This window comes from Orussus abietinus, unplaced genomic scaffold (assembly GCF_000612105.2).
Source record: "Orussus abietinus isolate OABI.00-Male unplaced genomic scaffold, Oabi_2.0 scaffold4, whole genome shotgun sequence".
Taxonomy (NCBI): Eukaryota; Metazoa; Arthropoda; class Insecta; order Hymenoptera; family Orussidae; genus Orussus; species Orussus abietinus.
Window position 1 is genome coordinate 1249050 of NW_019396014.1, and position 12268 is coordinate 1261317.

A 12268-nucleotide genomic window follows, 5' to 3' on the forward strand; every position below is an offset into this window, starting at 1 on the left:
AATTCCAATCCGAATTGGAGCCGTGGAATGGAGGGAAAATCTTGCGGAATCGTTTAACCGCGTTCGCCATTGTGCGCTTGGGATAAAGAGACGCCGCCATTTTGCGCTTCGGATAAAGAGACGCCGCCATTTTGCGCTTCCCTTCTGGAAAAAGAGTACCGAGGTTCCGCGCTACCTTAGGATAGTCTATGCACTATTTGTAAGGACCTGCAGAGGTGACGAACGAGGTGACCTTTAGGGTCACTTGATGTGTACTTACAGGATTAAGTAGCCCCTCGAAGCTACGGTTAGTTAAATTTTTCATTTTCCCTCTTCGCATTGTAATTTAATGCGAGATTTTTACCCGTTCCTGGTCCACGCTCCGTGTCGCAGTGTTTGATGCTTTCGGAACCTCGATAGCAGCCCACGGATGTGCGTCCATTGTGCGTATGTACGTATTGCGAATCGTGCCACGCGAACTGCACGAGTCCTTTGTATCTATTTTGAGCGACGCTCTCAAAGAAACTCGAGAATGTCCTCTTGGAAGTGTCATTAAATTAGCCGATGAATTTATACCTGAGAACCTTTATTATCAAGGAAGAGGAAGGAAATGAAAAACAGCTTTCGACGAGATCGATACTGGCCGTTTTATTGTATTAAAAATGAACGGAAAAACGCTGCATAAGGATGTCATAAGAAATGGAAAGAGCGAGAGTTGACGCATCAATGACGGTACAGTTCAAGACATAGCCATGTTTACTATCCAAGCAGTGAAAATGCAGCGCCATATATGAAGTAAATTTAAAAAGGATGAAATAAAAACACGTTCTTCCATGGTTCTTCTATTTCCGTTTTTATTTGATTTTACCAAATATCTGGGCATCTTTTTATTTCGAAAACGTAATTTATTCGGCGCGAAACTTTTGAACGAACCGCCGCCATTTTGCAATATGGCGGCGTTAAAGGCGCAAAACGAGTCAAAAATAAATACTCCGTGGGAACAAACACACCTTATTTCTTTTGCATCACGTAAACGTGAGTGTACCCAAATCTATCGTAGTTCATGTTCGAAGAAATGGTTGCGCTTTGCAACGTAAACAAAATCGCGTATACTTTCTCGAGCTGCGTGATCATGCGTGATGTCAATTTCAACATCTACGGTGGCTGACTTATTACCTTTTCGGTAAACCTTTGAATCGGTAAGACATGATTAGGACGAATTACGACGAGTGTACGGAGCAGTGATTTTATATGTCCAATGTGAGAAATACGCAGAACGAGTTATCTGTACAGTTAGATCCGTGCTCTATGTCTTTTCGGAAAAAGAGATTTTATATCTACGAGGTGGAGTGTTTTTTACTTCGATAGCCTTCACAACGAAGAAATAAAGGTAGTAACCTGTATATATTTTTTGGTTAAAATAACGATCAGTGAAATAAGTGCATTCGGACTCTAATAACCTCAAAATCCCTTGAATATTCGTTTAGAATGTCGCTTGCAAATGTACTACGATATTTATGGGCTTGCACATTTCTTTTCAGGAGTATTTAAATCACGCTGAAAGCAGTAATAACGAGAATGGCTGGCCAACAGCATCCGTTCCCATCTGGTTTCTCCAATGCACAGCAATCTGCTATGCGAACACAGTTCGGCGGAGGACAAATGGTTTCCGGATTAATGGGTCCGCAACAAGGTGGTCGGTATTCCTGACGATGCTGTTTACAAACTTGTTATACCATCGAATCTAAAAATCAATGACTTGGTGAAATGTAATAACAATTTCTACCTAGATAAAATAAGAATTATAACTTCTCAGGAATGGTAAGCCCTCAGTTTGGGGTTGGGGTAGGCGTAGGTGGAGTTGGCTCGAATACTATGGGAATGACCAGTGCCCAACAAGTTCTGGCGCAACAGCAGCAACAACAGCAATCCGTTGCCATGCAACAGCAAATGCAACAGATTCAACAGCAGCAACAACAACAAATGCAGTTGCAGCAGCAGCAGCAAGCTGCTCTTGTGCAACAGAACAGCCAAGGTGGTAATCAGGCAACCACTTCGCAGACGCCAGTTCCTCCGACGCAACCTCCTACTCAGCAACCACAGAACAAGGACTTCAACACTGCCAGTTTATGTAGATTTGGACAGGAAACTGTTCAAGATATTGTCAGCCGAACATTGGAAGTCTTTCAAACATTGAAAGTTCTTCAACCACCAAATGGTTAATTGATTTTACTTTTCATATATTGATTTAATTTTATTGACTCCTGAAGTTAAAAGACCTGATAAAATGCTATAGAAAGTTTTATCATAAATAATGTTAGAGAACATTTTAATTGAAAGTATCATGTGCAGATTATTGCTGTGCAGAGGTACTAAGATTATCTAATTGCTTTAGGTACGGCTCAAGGAGTGAGTACGACAAACGAAAAGAAAGTGAAATTCCAAGAACAATTGAGGACGCTTAAATTATTATTTAAACGATTAAGACTGATTTATGAAAAGTGTAACGAAAACTGCCAACTGCAAGGAATGGAGTACACCCACATAGAAAGTTTAATACCTCTAAAGGAAGAATGGGACATGAAATCTGATGAAAAGAAGACATCGGAAACTTATCGACTTGCATGTGAAGAAAGCAAAGAAATAATGGAGGTATTAGTCATGCTTTTATTTCATATATAATTTTATAGTAAATTGTTGCATCAAGTGTATATCTTATTCATTTCTTTTTTTAGCAAGTGGTATTGAAAAATCGACATCTGAAGGAGATAATCGATCACCTCAGACGTATAATTTCAGAAATCAATACAATGTTGAATATGCGCCGATCTTAGGTAATGAAGTGTACATAACTTAACATTAAAGATAATTTATGAAATTAGATAAATATATTATAGGTAAATATAGCTCTTGAGAATTACATGGTAGTTGGATTTATTATCAATATTACAATAGTTTTGCTTTTAAAGTTGTAAAGAATATCTAGTGGGATAACTATCACGATGGAGAAATTCCATTGACATCAAAGTAGATGATATCGCTCGTTCTTAAAACTGCCTCAGGTACTTTGCCTAGTGGAGTAGCTAATCCTCGTACAAAAACCTCCAGGTTATCGACGTCACATCCTCGAAATTCCGCCTTTACATTTGAGTTTTCCAGCATGTGAAATTCAACTGGTTTTCCTGAAATAACATTTTCTCACTAATGACAAGTGGGTAGAACAAGTGTAATCATCATTTTTACCAGGACTTTATATGCGCTTGGTAAAGCGTTTAAGTTTTAAGTGCAAGAATAAGCGATGGTAATAATTTCTCAGCAAAAGAATAGCAATGATTCACGAAGTCATAATTATTCAAATTGCAGATATACTCTTTCTTTTTCTCACAGAAACACCTTTACTCTTGACTTTTATTTGATGTTCTATTTGACAACTCATTTCACAAGTAATGAAGCATACGGCTCAAAGATTAAATGTAATTTAAACTATCTTTTACCAACAATTCCAGTAATTACTCTTAAAAAGCGTTCTCGGAGTAATGCACGAGCGCATTGCTTCTCCACCGTCGCGAAAGGATATTCAACACTTTCCTCTGCTTCCTGGTTTTCCATCACTTCGGGAAGTTACACGACAAGCATGTAAACAGAAAATTCAGTATTGCCACCGTTGCGATTCAAAAGGTAGAAGAAAAGTAGACATTAGCGTTACCGCCATTATAGTGAAAATGGCCGAACTAAAACCTATATTTCATTTCTATCCGTGAAATATGCCATCTTGCGGCCTCACCGTGAAGCCTATCCACGATTCAGACTACCTACTCTACTATTTAAGAACTCACTCATTCTACGGAAAAGTGGAACGGCACTACCGACAGACTCGTGAACGTGTACAACGCGAGGTCGCGTCATTTTCGAATAGCGAAATGAAGAAAAGAACCTGTACTCACTTAATATCGAGTTCATTCGAGTGGTATTTATTTATTTTACCCGTGAACCCGCCATAGACTCGACTCCCCTCGCCGAACGAGAACGCGCCTCTTCTTCTTTTAATTGTCAATTCGAGTTTGAACTCGAAATGGCAATGTTTCCAAATTCCAATAACTCGAGTTGATTAAAGTATCCGATTCATCGCATCACTAATTAAAAGCCGTGCATCCGTGAACTATGATCGACGTGAACGAATAAAAAACCTGTCTGACCATGAGAGACCTGAAAGTAAGATGCCCAAAAAGGAGGACGCCCAGCAATGGATTGCGATACGGATTAATAGTGGTAATTAATGCACAATTTTACCCGTAACGTGTTAAGTGTCGCCAGGTCGAAGTTGACTCGTGTTTCCTCTCGTTTTACACGTGCCCTACGCAACGGAAGCGTCTCCATAGTGTTACCATAATATTCCCATAATATTTAGGAAATATTAGCAGCGCGGTCTCGTTGGAATGTTTTCCGGTGGGCAGAGATAGAGAGCGAGAGAGTGCGCGAGCGAGTTGCTTTCACTTGCCCGACCTCGTCGGTCGACGGGCGAATCGTCGGGCCAGTGATCGGGACGGATCGAAGCCGACCGGTCCGAAGGTATCCGGACCTTCCAACCTCTCGGGAAACGCGAATTCGAGCTCGACACCTTTTCTCGCGCTCTCGATCCGACTCGTTGGCCGGCGTTGCAACCTACTCCGATAGTAGGAAGCTAACGGACCGCGACGCGTTCACCGAGTACCCCCAATTTCACTCGTCGTCGCCCAGAATACGAGGGAATCGGTATGTACCCCGAGTAGAAATTTGTATCCTGCCTAAAAGCCCGATAACATTTTTTAAATAGTCATTTTGCCCATTAGTAAATTATAGTAATTTATTAAGGGGCCTTAAATGGGATCTGAGATAACGTAAAGAAAGGTAACGTCCGAAGCGGTGTAACCGATGTCCTACTTTGCATCTTGCGGCGATTTTTATAACAATACTCGAAAGACACCTTCCGATTATCTCGAGTCCTGGGTTCGATTCCAAATTTCGGGATAACGCATTAAATTTCTGAAAAATTCCCAGTCAGCGCAAGTTAATTATTTAAATAATTCAGCCTCGAGGCCTCGACGTGCACAAGCGCCACTCCCTGCATCGTTACAGCCTTAAAAGTGGCGGGTATTTCCATATCATTTAGTTGTGGGTTTAAAGTAGGACTTAATTTGTATTAAGTAGGACACTTGTACGACCTTTCCGGTGGAGGGTTTAAAGGGTGAGGTGGAGGTAATAGAGGCTTTACTTGGGTCCGTATAGGTAAAAGAGGTAAAATTTGGAATTGGCTAATTTTAACTAATTTTCTGAAATGTACCCCGAGGGTCGCGGGAGTGGGAAGGAAGTCCGTTCGCGATCGCGGACCGAGTCGACGCGATCTGATCTCGGTACGTTAGTTAGTCACCGGTAACTTGTAGGTTGTATGCCAGTGCTCGTACGTGACCATTATGTACTAGTTATCGAGCGACCGCGTAACTAGCAAATGAATTGCGCGAGTGCTCTCGAGTCCCGGCGCTGATTCGTTCTTTCCGGGGCGCCGAAAAATCGGCGGAATCGAATAAGATCGTAAATCCTCAAAAGATCGAAATCTAGCCCGCCTAGGTCGGTTTACTCCCATTAGTTAGTCGGTATTATCGTAATTTCACTATCTTATCCTACTCTCCGGGGATTCCTGGGGGAGTTGATATCATTAATATCGAGACGGTTGAAATGTACACTTCACTGGTATAGCGATTTCTTCCAAATAGTTATAATGAAATCGCTATACTAGTAAATTGTACATGTGTGTTTAAATTGTAACCGTGCAAGTGTACAATTTACCGGTACAGCGATTTTATTACAACTATTTGGAAATTTCCTTGCTTATGATCGGCCGATTTGGGTTTCTCCCGTAGACGCTATAAGTGAGAACAATGCGGTTGTTACTCCAAGTATTTCAAGGATATACCTACAAGTGGACGTTTTCTTTTAGGCTGAGATGGAAAGAAAGAGACCTTCCAAGGATACAAAAACCGAGACCGATTATGGAGCGTAAGTGTTGTGCATTTGTGCACTAAATATGGTTATCGCGTGTACCGAGTGCTTGGCCTGGATCGATGTTTCAATGATTTGGGCAAACTTGAATCGAATGGAAATTGAAACCGGTGCAACTCTTTCTGAGATTTATTTCAATTGCCTCATGTGGATATATTTCCCTCCAGGATGGAGTACGAACTCGAGGAGTCTCCTTCTTGGAAGTTCTGGAAGAAGAGAAGATACGTCGTGGGCATCCTCGCTTTTTTCGGCTTCTTTAACTCTTATATATTGCGAGTTAACTTGAGCGTGGCCATTGTCGCTATGACGGCGAACAACTCTAGAGTCGACGAAAATGGAGAGATCTATTACGTAAGTCTCTGTTTAAAAAGAAAAGGAGAAAAAAAAAAAATCACAACTTACGCCAAGTTGCGTTTTAGCTTTATACGGACGCTTAGAAGTCTCGCCGCTTGCCTTAGCGTTTTAAAGATTTGCCTGCGGCTAATATCGTTTTTGTAATTGAAAGTGAGTGGGCCTCTTTTACAATAATTTTTCCCGTTGACGCCGATCATGCGTTCTATTTTCATTTTTCTCCCTTTTCTTCCCATATAATCTTTTCGCGAGAAATAATTTGGTTCGCGATAGAAGAGCGCGCCACACTAACCAATTTTAATCGCATATCTTGGATAAGTTATCACGTGTACGTACAAGCAAGCGAGATTTATACGGAAGAGCAATGATTAATCGTCGCTGATACGAATACCTGCATGTTTTATCGATCCTCTTATCAAGAGACTATATCTCAACGACGGCAAAAGTTACATATCGTTGGTTAGCTATTAGAGAAATATGCGAACGACACACAGCTCGGTAATTCCGTGACTGACATTGGGAATTATCGTGAACCTTCAGAACATGATCGGGATCAGGCGCAGATTTTCGTTGCCAGAAATCTGCGGCCCAATTTTCGATTAAAAAAATTTTTTTTTTCTTCTCTTCAAACATCACATTTTCTTTACACTTGACACTTTATGCCGCCGGCGTCGACACGACGGCTAAGATTACTTGACGGAGTAGTGTGTTTTTCTTATCCATCAGGAACAAGAATTTCCCTGGGACTCAAAAATCCAAGGTTTGGTTTTGAGTTCCTTTTTTTACGGATACATAAGTACGCAATTGCTAGGTGGCTGGTTGGGCGCCCGTGTGGGTGGGAAAAGGGTTTTTGGAATCGGAATCGCAGCAACGGCTCTATTGACTCTCATCACTCCACCACTGGCCAGGGCGGGCGTGTACGTTCTGGTCGCATTGCGCATCGTCGAGGGAATATGCGAGGTAAATATCTGAAAAAAAAAATGACAATACATTTATATAAACACCCTACATGAATCCTCATTCTCGTTTCAGGGTGTAACGTATCCTTGCATCCACGCCGTATGGGCGAACTGGGCTCCACCCCTGGAGCGCTCAAAGTTAGCGACCCTGGCGTTCTCCGGAAGCTTCGTCGGGACCGTCTTCGCCATGCCTATTTCCGGCATCATGGCGGAATATCTCGGCTGGGAGTCCGTATTTTACTCCTTCGGAGCCGTCGGTATCGTCTGGTTCATCGCTTGGTGGGTCGTGGTCTACGATAAGCCGGAGGACGATCCGCACATATCAAAGCTTGAACTGGAGTACATCAAGGCATCCTTGGGAGACGTGGAGAAGAAAGTAAGGACGATATACTCCTTGTCGATGTTCCACGGCATCGGTATCGACAATTGGATATTAATTAAACCTCGATATTCCACTTTCGGGGGACACTGAACGCTCTAGGGCAACGAGCTTAGATATTTCTAAGTGCGGTGTAATAAGCTAGCGCGGTGACGTACACAGGGTTACCTTTCACGATAAATATACGATATACTCCTTGTCGATGTTCCACGGCATCGGTATCGACAATTGGATATTAATTAAACCTCGATATTCCACTTTCGGGGGACACTGAACGCTCTAGGGCAACGAGCTTAGATATTTCTAAGTGCGGTGTAATAAGCCATCGCGGTGAGGTACATAGGGTTACCTTTCACGATAAATAGTGGGTCGTAAAAATGAGCGGAAGTTTTAACGCTTTGTCGACAGAACCTTTCGGGCAAGCGTTACTTTGGTATGCAGCGGATTTCATAACGCACGTGGCAAATATGTACATACGAGTGCCTGAATAATACCGAGGTAACGGGTTAGGCGGTTAGTTTCGGTAATTTCAGGAATTATGCATATACATTGTCAGTAAAAAAGTTTCGCCTTGAATCGATATCCAGCCTGGAGGGCCGTTCCCGATGTTTCGACTTAACTGTAACGTTCGATGTTGCTTTTTTAGCACATTTCGCATCCCTGGAAGGAAATGCTGACTTCGGCGCCAGTATGGGCCATCGTGGCAGCCCATTTCAGCGAGAACTGGGGCTTTTACACGATGCTTACTCAACTGCCCACGTTTATGAACGGTAAGCGATTGCGTACATCCACGATGAACTTTCTTAACGTTACGAATGGGTTTATATGAAAATCCGTTTCGCGCTTACAGACGTGCTGCACTTCAAGCTGGAGAAGACCGGGTTCTTGTCGGCCCTGCCGTATCTGGTAATGGCGATCGTGCTCCAGTTTTCCGGTCATTTGGCGGATTACCTGAGATCAAAGAAAATCCTGACGACAACTCAGGTTCGTAAGACCACCGGAAGGGAACCTCTAGGGACATCTAGAGTCTAGACCCCGATAAAGTCCGCCATTCAGCGGGTACGTACGTCCTTTAAGAAGTACCGGCTCCCCGCAAGACACCAAGTCGGGTATAGAAGAGATTTTAAACATTTTTACCGTACAATAATAATATAATATAATACTTAGCAGTTCAGGGTAAAAGTTTGTTTTATCCCTCCCTTGTTCCGTTTAGTACTTACAAGTCCCGTTCTCGAGAGAGATGGCTCCACCGTCGTGCATCGCTTTCCCAATGATATTCAATAATAAGACCCCGGTCATATTTCAGGTGCGGAAGGCGTTCAATTGCAGTGCCTTCCTCTGTCAGACGATTTTCATGATTTGTGCTGCACTGGTCATGACGCCAACCGGAGCCGTCACCTGCATCGTCATAGCTGTCGGTCTTGGAGGTTTCGCCTGGTCTGGATTTAGGTACACGAATCTCGGATATTGAAGCCACCTCGGCGTTTCCTTCCTCAAAGGAGTCCTTCTTAACGTTCCTTTATTTCAGCGTTAACCACCTGGATATTGCACCGCGCCACGCGAGCGTTCTCATGGGGATAGGTAATACGGTGGCCACTCTCCCAGGAATCGTCAGTCCTATCATAACTGGATACATTGTGCAAAACAAGGTAAAACGGAGAAAGGGATTTAAGGGGATGTGAAAGTGGCATCCGAAAGCTCAATCGTTCGTAAAACTTTTTTACGAACTGGGTGTCTCAAATCCTTTCATACTTTAAAACGTGAATATAGAGACCCTAAGGTAGGTTCCGAAACTCGCGAAATTTCTCTTTTTATAAACTATTTTTAAAATACCTATAAAGAAATTTGAAAAGAATTTCATGAGTTTCAGGACTTCCCTTATGGTCTCCCTATTCACGTTGTAACGTTTCAAACTATTCGGTAAACCGAGTTGGGAGAAAAGTTTTATAAACGAAACCTCTTCGACGCCACATCAGCTTAAAGACGAGGAGCTCACGCGTTTTCCTCGTAGGCGGTCCTCTAAATGTCCGTTTTCCTTAGTCCGCAGCCGAGTGGAGGATAGTCTTCATAATCGCTGGCTCGATATACCTGGTGGGTGCCGTAATTTACGGTGTCTTCGCCTCGGGGGAACGACAACCTTGGGCGGACGAGTCGACCACGGCGAGCGACGCAAGCGGAAAAGTGCCGACCACCTATGACAATGCTGCCTTGGAAGCGGACAATTTGTGAGCCGAGCGGACTATTTCCGATTTGACGAGGACTGCCGGGTTCGCATCCGTGTCCGATTACGTAACGAGTCCACCCTGCACGTGGAGGGAAGCGTACAATTGAGTGCAGGACAACATGGAAGCGCAATTTACCGTCCCTTAGAGGATACGGTATTTTTCGCCAACCAGGTGGTGCGAACGAGTTCACGAAAGTCCTTCGTCACAAGGTCCTAGTTCCATTAGACGAAACGTCTCTAGCATCCCGGTACTTCTCGTTTCCTGCACGCGAGACTACAACTGGCGAACAATTGAAGAGGATAAGAAAGAAAAAGGAAGAAATAAGAAACACACGCCGAGGAAGTAGTTCATTGTTACGGAGGTAACTCGTCAGCTCGTTCGAGTTGTCGCGACAATGCGCGACGCGAAAGAGTCCTCGAGGTCTTCCCGGTGACGATCCCATCGAACACTGGCCATTTCCGTAAGGAATAATCATATTTTAATGACGCATTGATTGTACAAATGGATTCTTCGTAAACATTTGCAAGTAACCGAAGAACAACAATAAAATCCATATAATAATTGTTTCGTTACAGTAAGACTTGTAATAATATCCGTATCGTCGCCGAACCCTTGTAATTAATAATACGCGCTGACGAAGGAAGAATTTCGAAAAGATACGCCCCTCTCCCCTTTCGCCGGGAAATATCTTCAGCTTCACCCCTTCGCTCCGACGCACGCATACGCACACACACACACTCTCTCTCTCTCTTTTATCAGTCGATCACACGATTAAGTCCGACGTAATGTCTCCTCTTATCCGGCGCACCGTGCGGTTCGTATTCCGTCTCGGCCTCCGGAAAACCCTTTAGCCCCACCACCCGAAACTCGGTCCTCGATATATTCTCAACGATAGCGATAAATTTCTTATGTCAATAAAATTTCTGGAAGAATCTCAATAATATCTGATAATTCAATAATCTGTTACAGCACGGGCGAATACGTGAAATCGGATACTAGGCCCAACCATTCGAAGGCTTTCCAGCGAGAGAGCTCAGGCATTTGCCCGTTCCTCAGGGAAATCCCATTCCACCGATCGCGGAACGATCTTAGACAGTAAACGAAAGCGGCAATTGATAAGAGTAGAGCCGACTTTAAGTCGACGGCTATCCGAAGTCTTGCGATTCCGGTCAATCCCGGTTAATTCCGTAATGCGAGTTCTCCTCGAGAAGGGCCTACGAAGGCGAGTCCCCTCTCCTAGTAAGTAACCCTTCGAAGGTCTTACGCCCTGGGACGCCGTTTTTTTCCTATTCTTTTTTTCTCTCTAGCCGTCCCACTATCTTATGTTTCAAAGATACGCACAAACTGTCCACGTGACTTTCCACAGGGCCTGGAAATAATCGGCGGACCTCGAGTGGATATCTATTAGGTTGTCCCATAAGTTCCTTCCGCATCGTGTATTCATGTCCTATGAAAAAAAGGGAAGCAACTTATGGGACAACCTAATATCTTTCGAGCGAGCCTTGCGACTGGGACGACCGGCACCATCGGCCGGTTAGCATCTTGGCAGATGCAAATCAGGATATTAAATACAGGAAAAGAGTTTTGGCACGCGTTAACGCGAGTCTCTCGCTCCTTAGCTCTCTCGGTCGAACGCGCTCTCCGCGAGAATTAATGCGGCACGATTTTTAATAGATTAGATAGCAGGATTACTCGAGCGACGAGAAATCTTCCCACTGATGCCTCTATCTTACTCTTATGGATTATTTAACTTGGCATAGGGTCCTTCCGCACGCTTTTAAACCGATGTCGAGCCGACGTCTCTCGCCCTCGGGACTGTCCTTTGAGGTCTTTCTGCATAGATAAGGTTTAGTTAAGGTGACTTCGAAACTTAAGCACTAACCCCTGAAGGGATCCGAGACTCGTTAATGGACGGTTCTCCAGGAAACCGGGGGCAAATTATGGAGAACCTTCGGATACGGGGACGCAAGAACGCAAGGGAGGGTTTCTTTTACGGGGCAGATACTTGGAGTTTCTCGTCATCTTAATCTAGATTCACCTTACAAGGAAGGTATCCCAGGTCGATATCTCCGAATTCATTTCTTTTATAATATGTTATAGTAGACTAAAAACTAAGCGACACGTATTTTTTTTTTTATCTGCCATTGGACACTTTAAGGGGGTGGAACCGTCATCCAAGGTGAGGCCTGTGAGGGGTGGCTCACCTCTTAATTATTTTTCTTTTTTAATTCAGAAAATTATATTTCTCATTTCTCGATATGATAAAGCTTTTCCAGGTGGGTTGGGTGAAAAATATTATGTTCTTGTAGGTGAAACATGCCTTACTTTGGATGGTGGTT

General features: G+C 43.5%; 3 protein-coding genes across 6 annotated transcripts; 2 read left to right on the forward strand and 1 right to left on the reverse strand.

The window, feature by feature from the left end:
• The first annotated feature begins 1053 nt into the window (after positions 1–1053).
• LOC105695460 (mediator of RNA polymerase II transcription subunit 30) lies at positions 1054–2899 on the forward strand. The gene is made up of 5 exons (XM_012417002.2): positions 1054–1369; positions 1521–1675; positions 1796–2197; positions 2375–2631; positions 2715–2899. Exons 2-5 carry the CDS (start codon positions 1558–1560, stop codon positions 2811–2813), a joined length of 876 nt encoding a protein of 291 aa, XP_012272425.1. The 5' UTR covers positions 1054–1369; positions 1521–1557; the 3' UTR covers positions 2814–2899.
• LOC105695461 (gem-associated protein 7-like) lies at positions 2897–3648 on the reverse strand. Of its 2 annotated transcripts, none has more exons than XM_012417003.2 (2): positions 3474–3648; positions 2897–3161 (listed from the first exon to the last, which is right to left on the reverse strand). In XM_012417003.2, the coding sequence occupies exons 1-2, from the start codon at positions 3586–3588 to the stop codon at positions 2977–2979; spliced, it is 300 nt and encodes a 99-aa protein (XP_012272426.1). In that variant the 5' UTR covers positions 3589–3648; the 3' UTR covers positions 2897–2976. The 2 variants fall into 2 exon arrangements, with proteins under 2 accessions (XP_012272426.1, XP_012272427.1); XM_012417004.1 differs by having other exon boundaries at positions 3493–3611.
• Positions 3649–4552: 904 nt separating this feature from the next.
• LOC105695768 (vesicular glutamate transporter 2) lies at positions 4553–11991 on the forward strand. 3 transcript variants are annotated; one of them, XM_012417663.2, is made up of 10 exons: positions 4553–4731; positions 5954–6012; positions 6183–6366; positions 7093–7326; positions 7399–7701; positions 8351–8474; positions 8555–8688; positions 9011–9153; positions 9233–9353; positions 9745–11991. In XM_012417663.2, exons 2-10 carry the CDS (start codon positions 5960–5962, stop codon positions 9931–9933), a joined length of 1485 nt encoding a protein of 494 aa, XP_012273086.1. In that variant the 5' UTR covers positions 4553–4731; positions 5954–5959; the 3' UTR covers positions 9934–11991. The 3 variants fall into 3 exon arrangements, with proteins under 3 accessions (XP_012273086.1, XP_012273084.1, XP_012273085.1); XM_012417661.1 differs by lacking the exon at positions 4553–4731 and adding an exon at positions 5405–5583; XM_012417662.1 differs by lacking the exon at positions 4553–4731 and adding an exon at positions 5736–5885.
• The last annotated feature ends 277 nt before the right edge of the window (positions 11992–12268 follow it).

What these genes read in the sequence shown, in the direction of transcription:
- LOC105695460 (XM_012417002.2), top strand. Translation starts at nt 1,558, where the DNA reads ATGGCTGGCCAACAGCATCCGTTCCCATCTGGTTTCTCCAATGCACAG. An exon ending in AATGGGTCCGCAACAAGGTG is followed by an intron (nt 1,676 to 1,795) that starts GTCGGTATTCCT and finishes ATAACTTCTCAG; the next exon opens with GAATGGTAAGCCCTCAGTTT. An exon ending in AGTTCTTCAACCACCAAATG is followed by an intron (nt 2,198 to 2,374) that starts GTTAATTGATTT and finishes TAATTGCTTTAG; the next exon opens with GTACGGCTCAAGGAGTGAGT.
- LOC105695461 (XM_012417003.2), bottom strand. Translation starts at nt 3,588, where the DNA reads ATGGAAAACCAGGAAGCAGAGGAAAGTGTTGAATATCCTTTCGCGACG. An exon ending in AGTAATTACTGGAATTGTTG is followed by an intron (nt 3,162 to 3,473) that starts GTAAAAGATAGT and finishes ATGTTATTTCAG; the next exon opens with GAAAACCAGTTGAATTTCAC.
- LOC105695768 (XM_012417663.2), top strand. Translation starts at nt 5,960, where the DNA reads ATGGAAAGAAAGAGACCTTCCAAGGATACAAAAACCGAGACCGATTAT. An exon ending in AAAATGGAGAGATCTATTAC is followed by an intron (nt 6,367 to 7,092) that starts GTAAGTCTCTGT and finishes CTTATCCATCAG; the next exon opens with GAACAAGAATTTCCCTGGGA. An exon ending in GATACATTGTGCAAAACAAG is followed by an intron (nt 9,354 to 9,744) that starts GTAAAACGGAGA and finishes CGTTTTCCTTAG; the next exon opens with TCCGCAGCCGAGTGGAGGAT.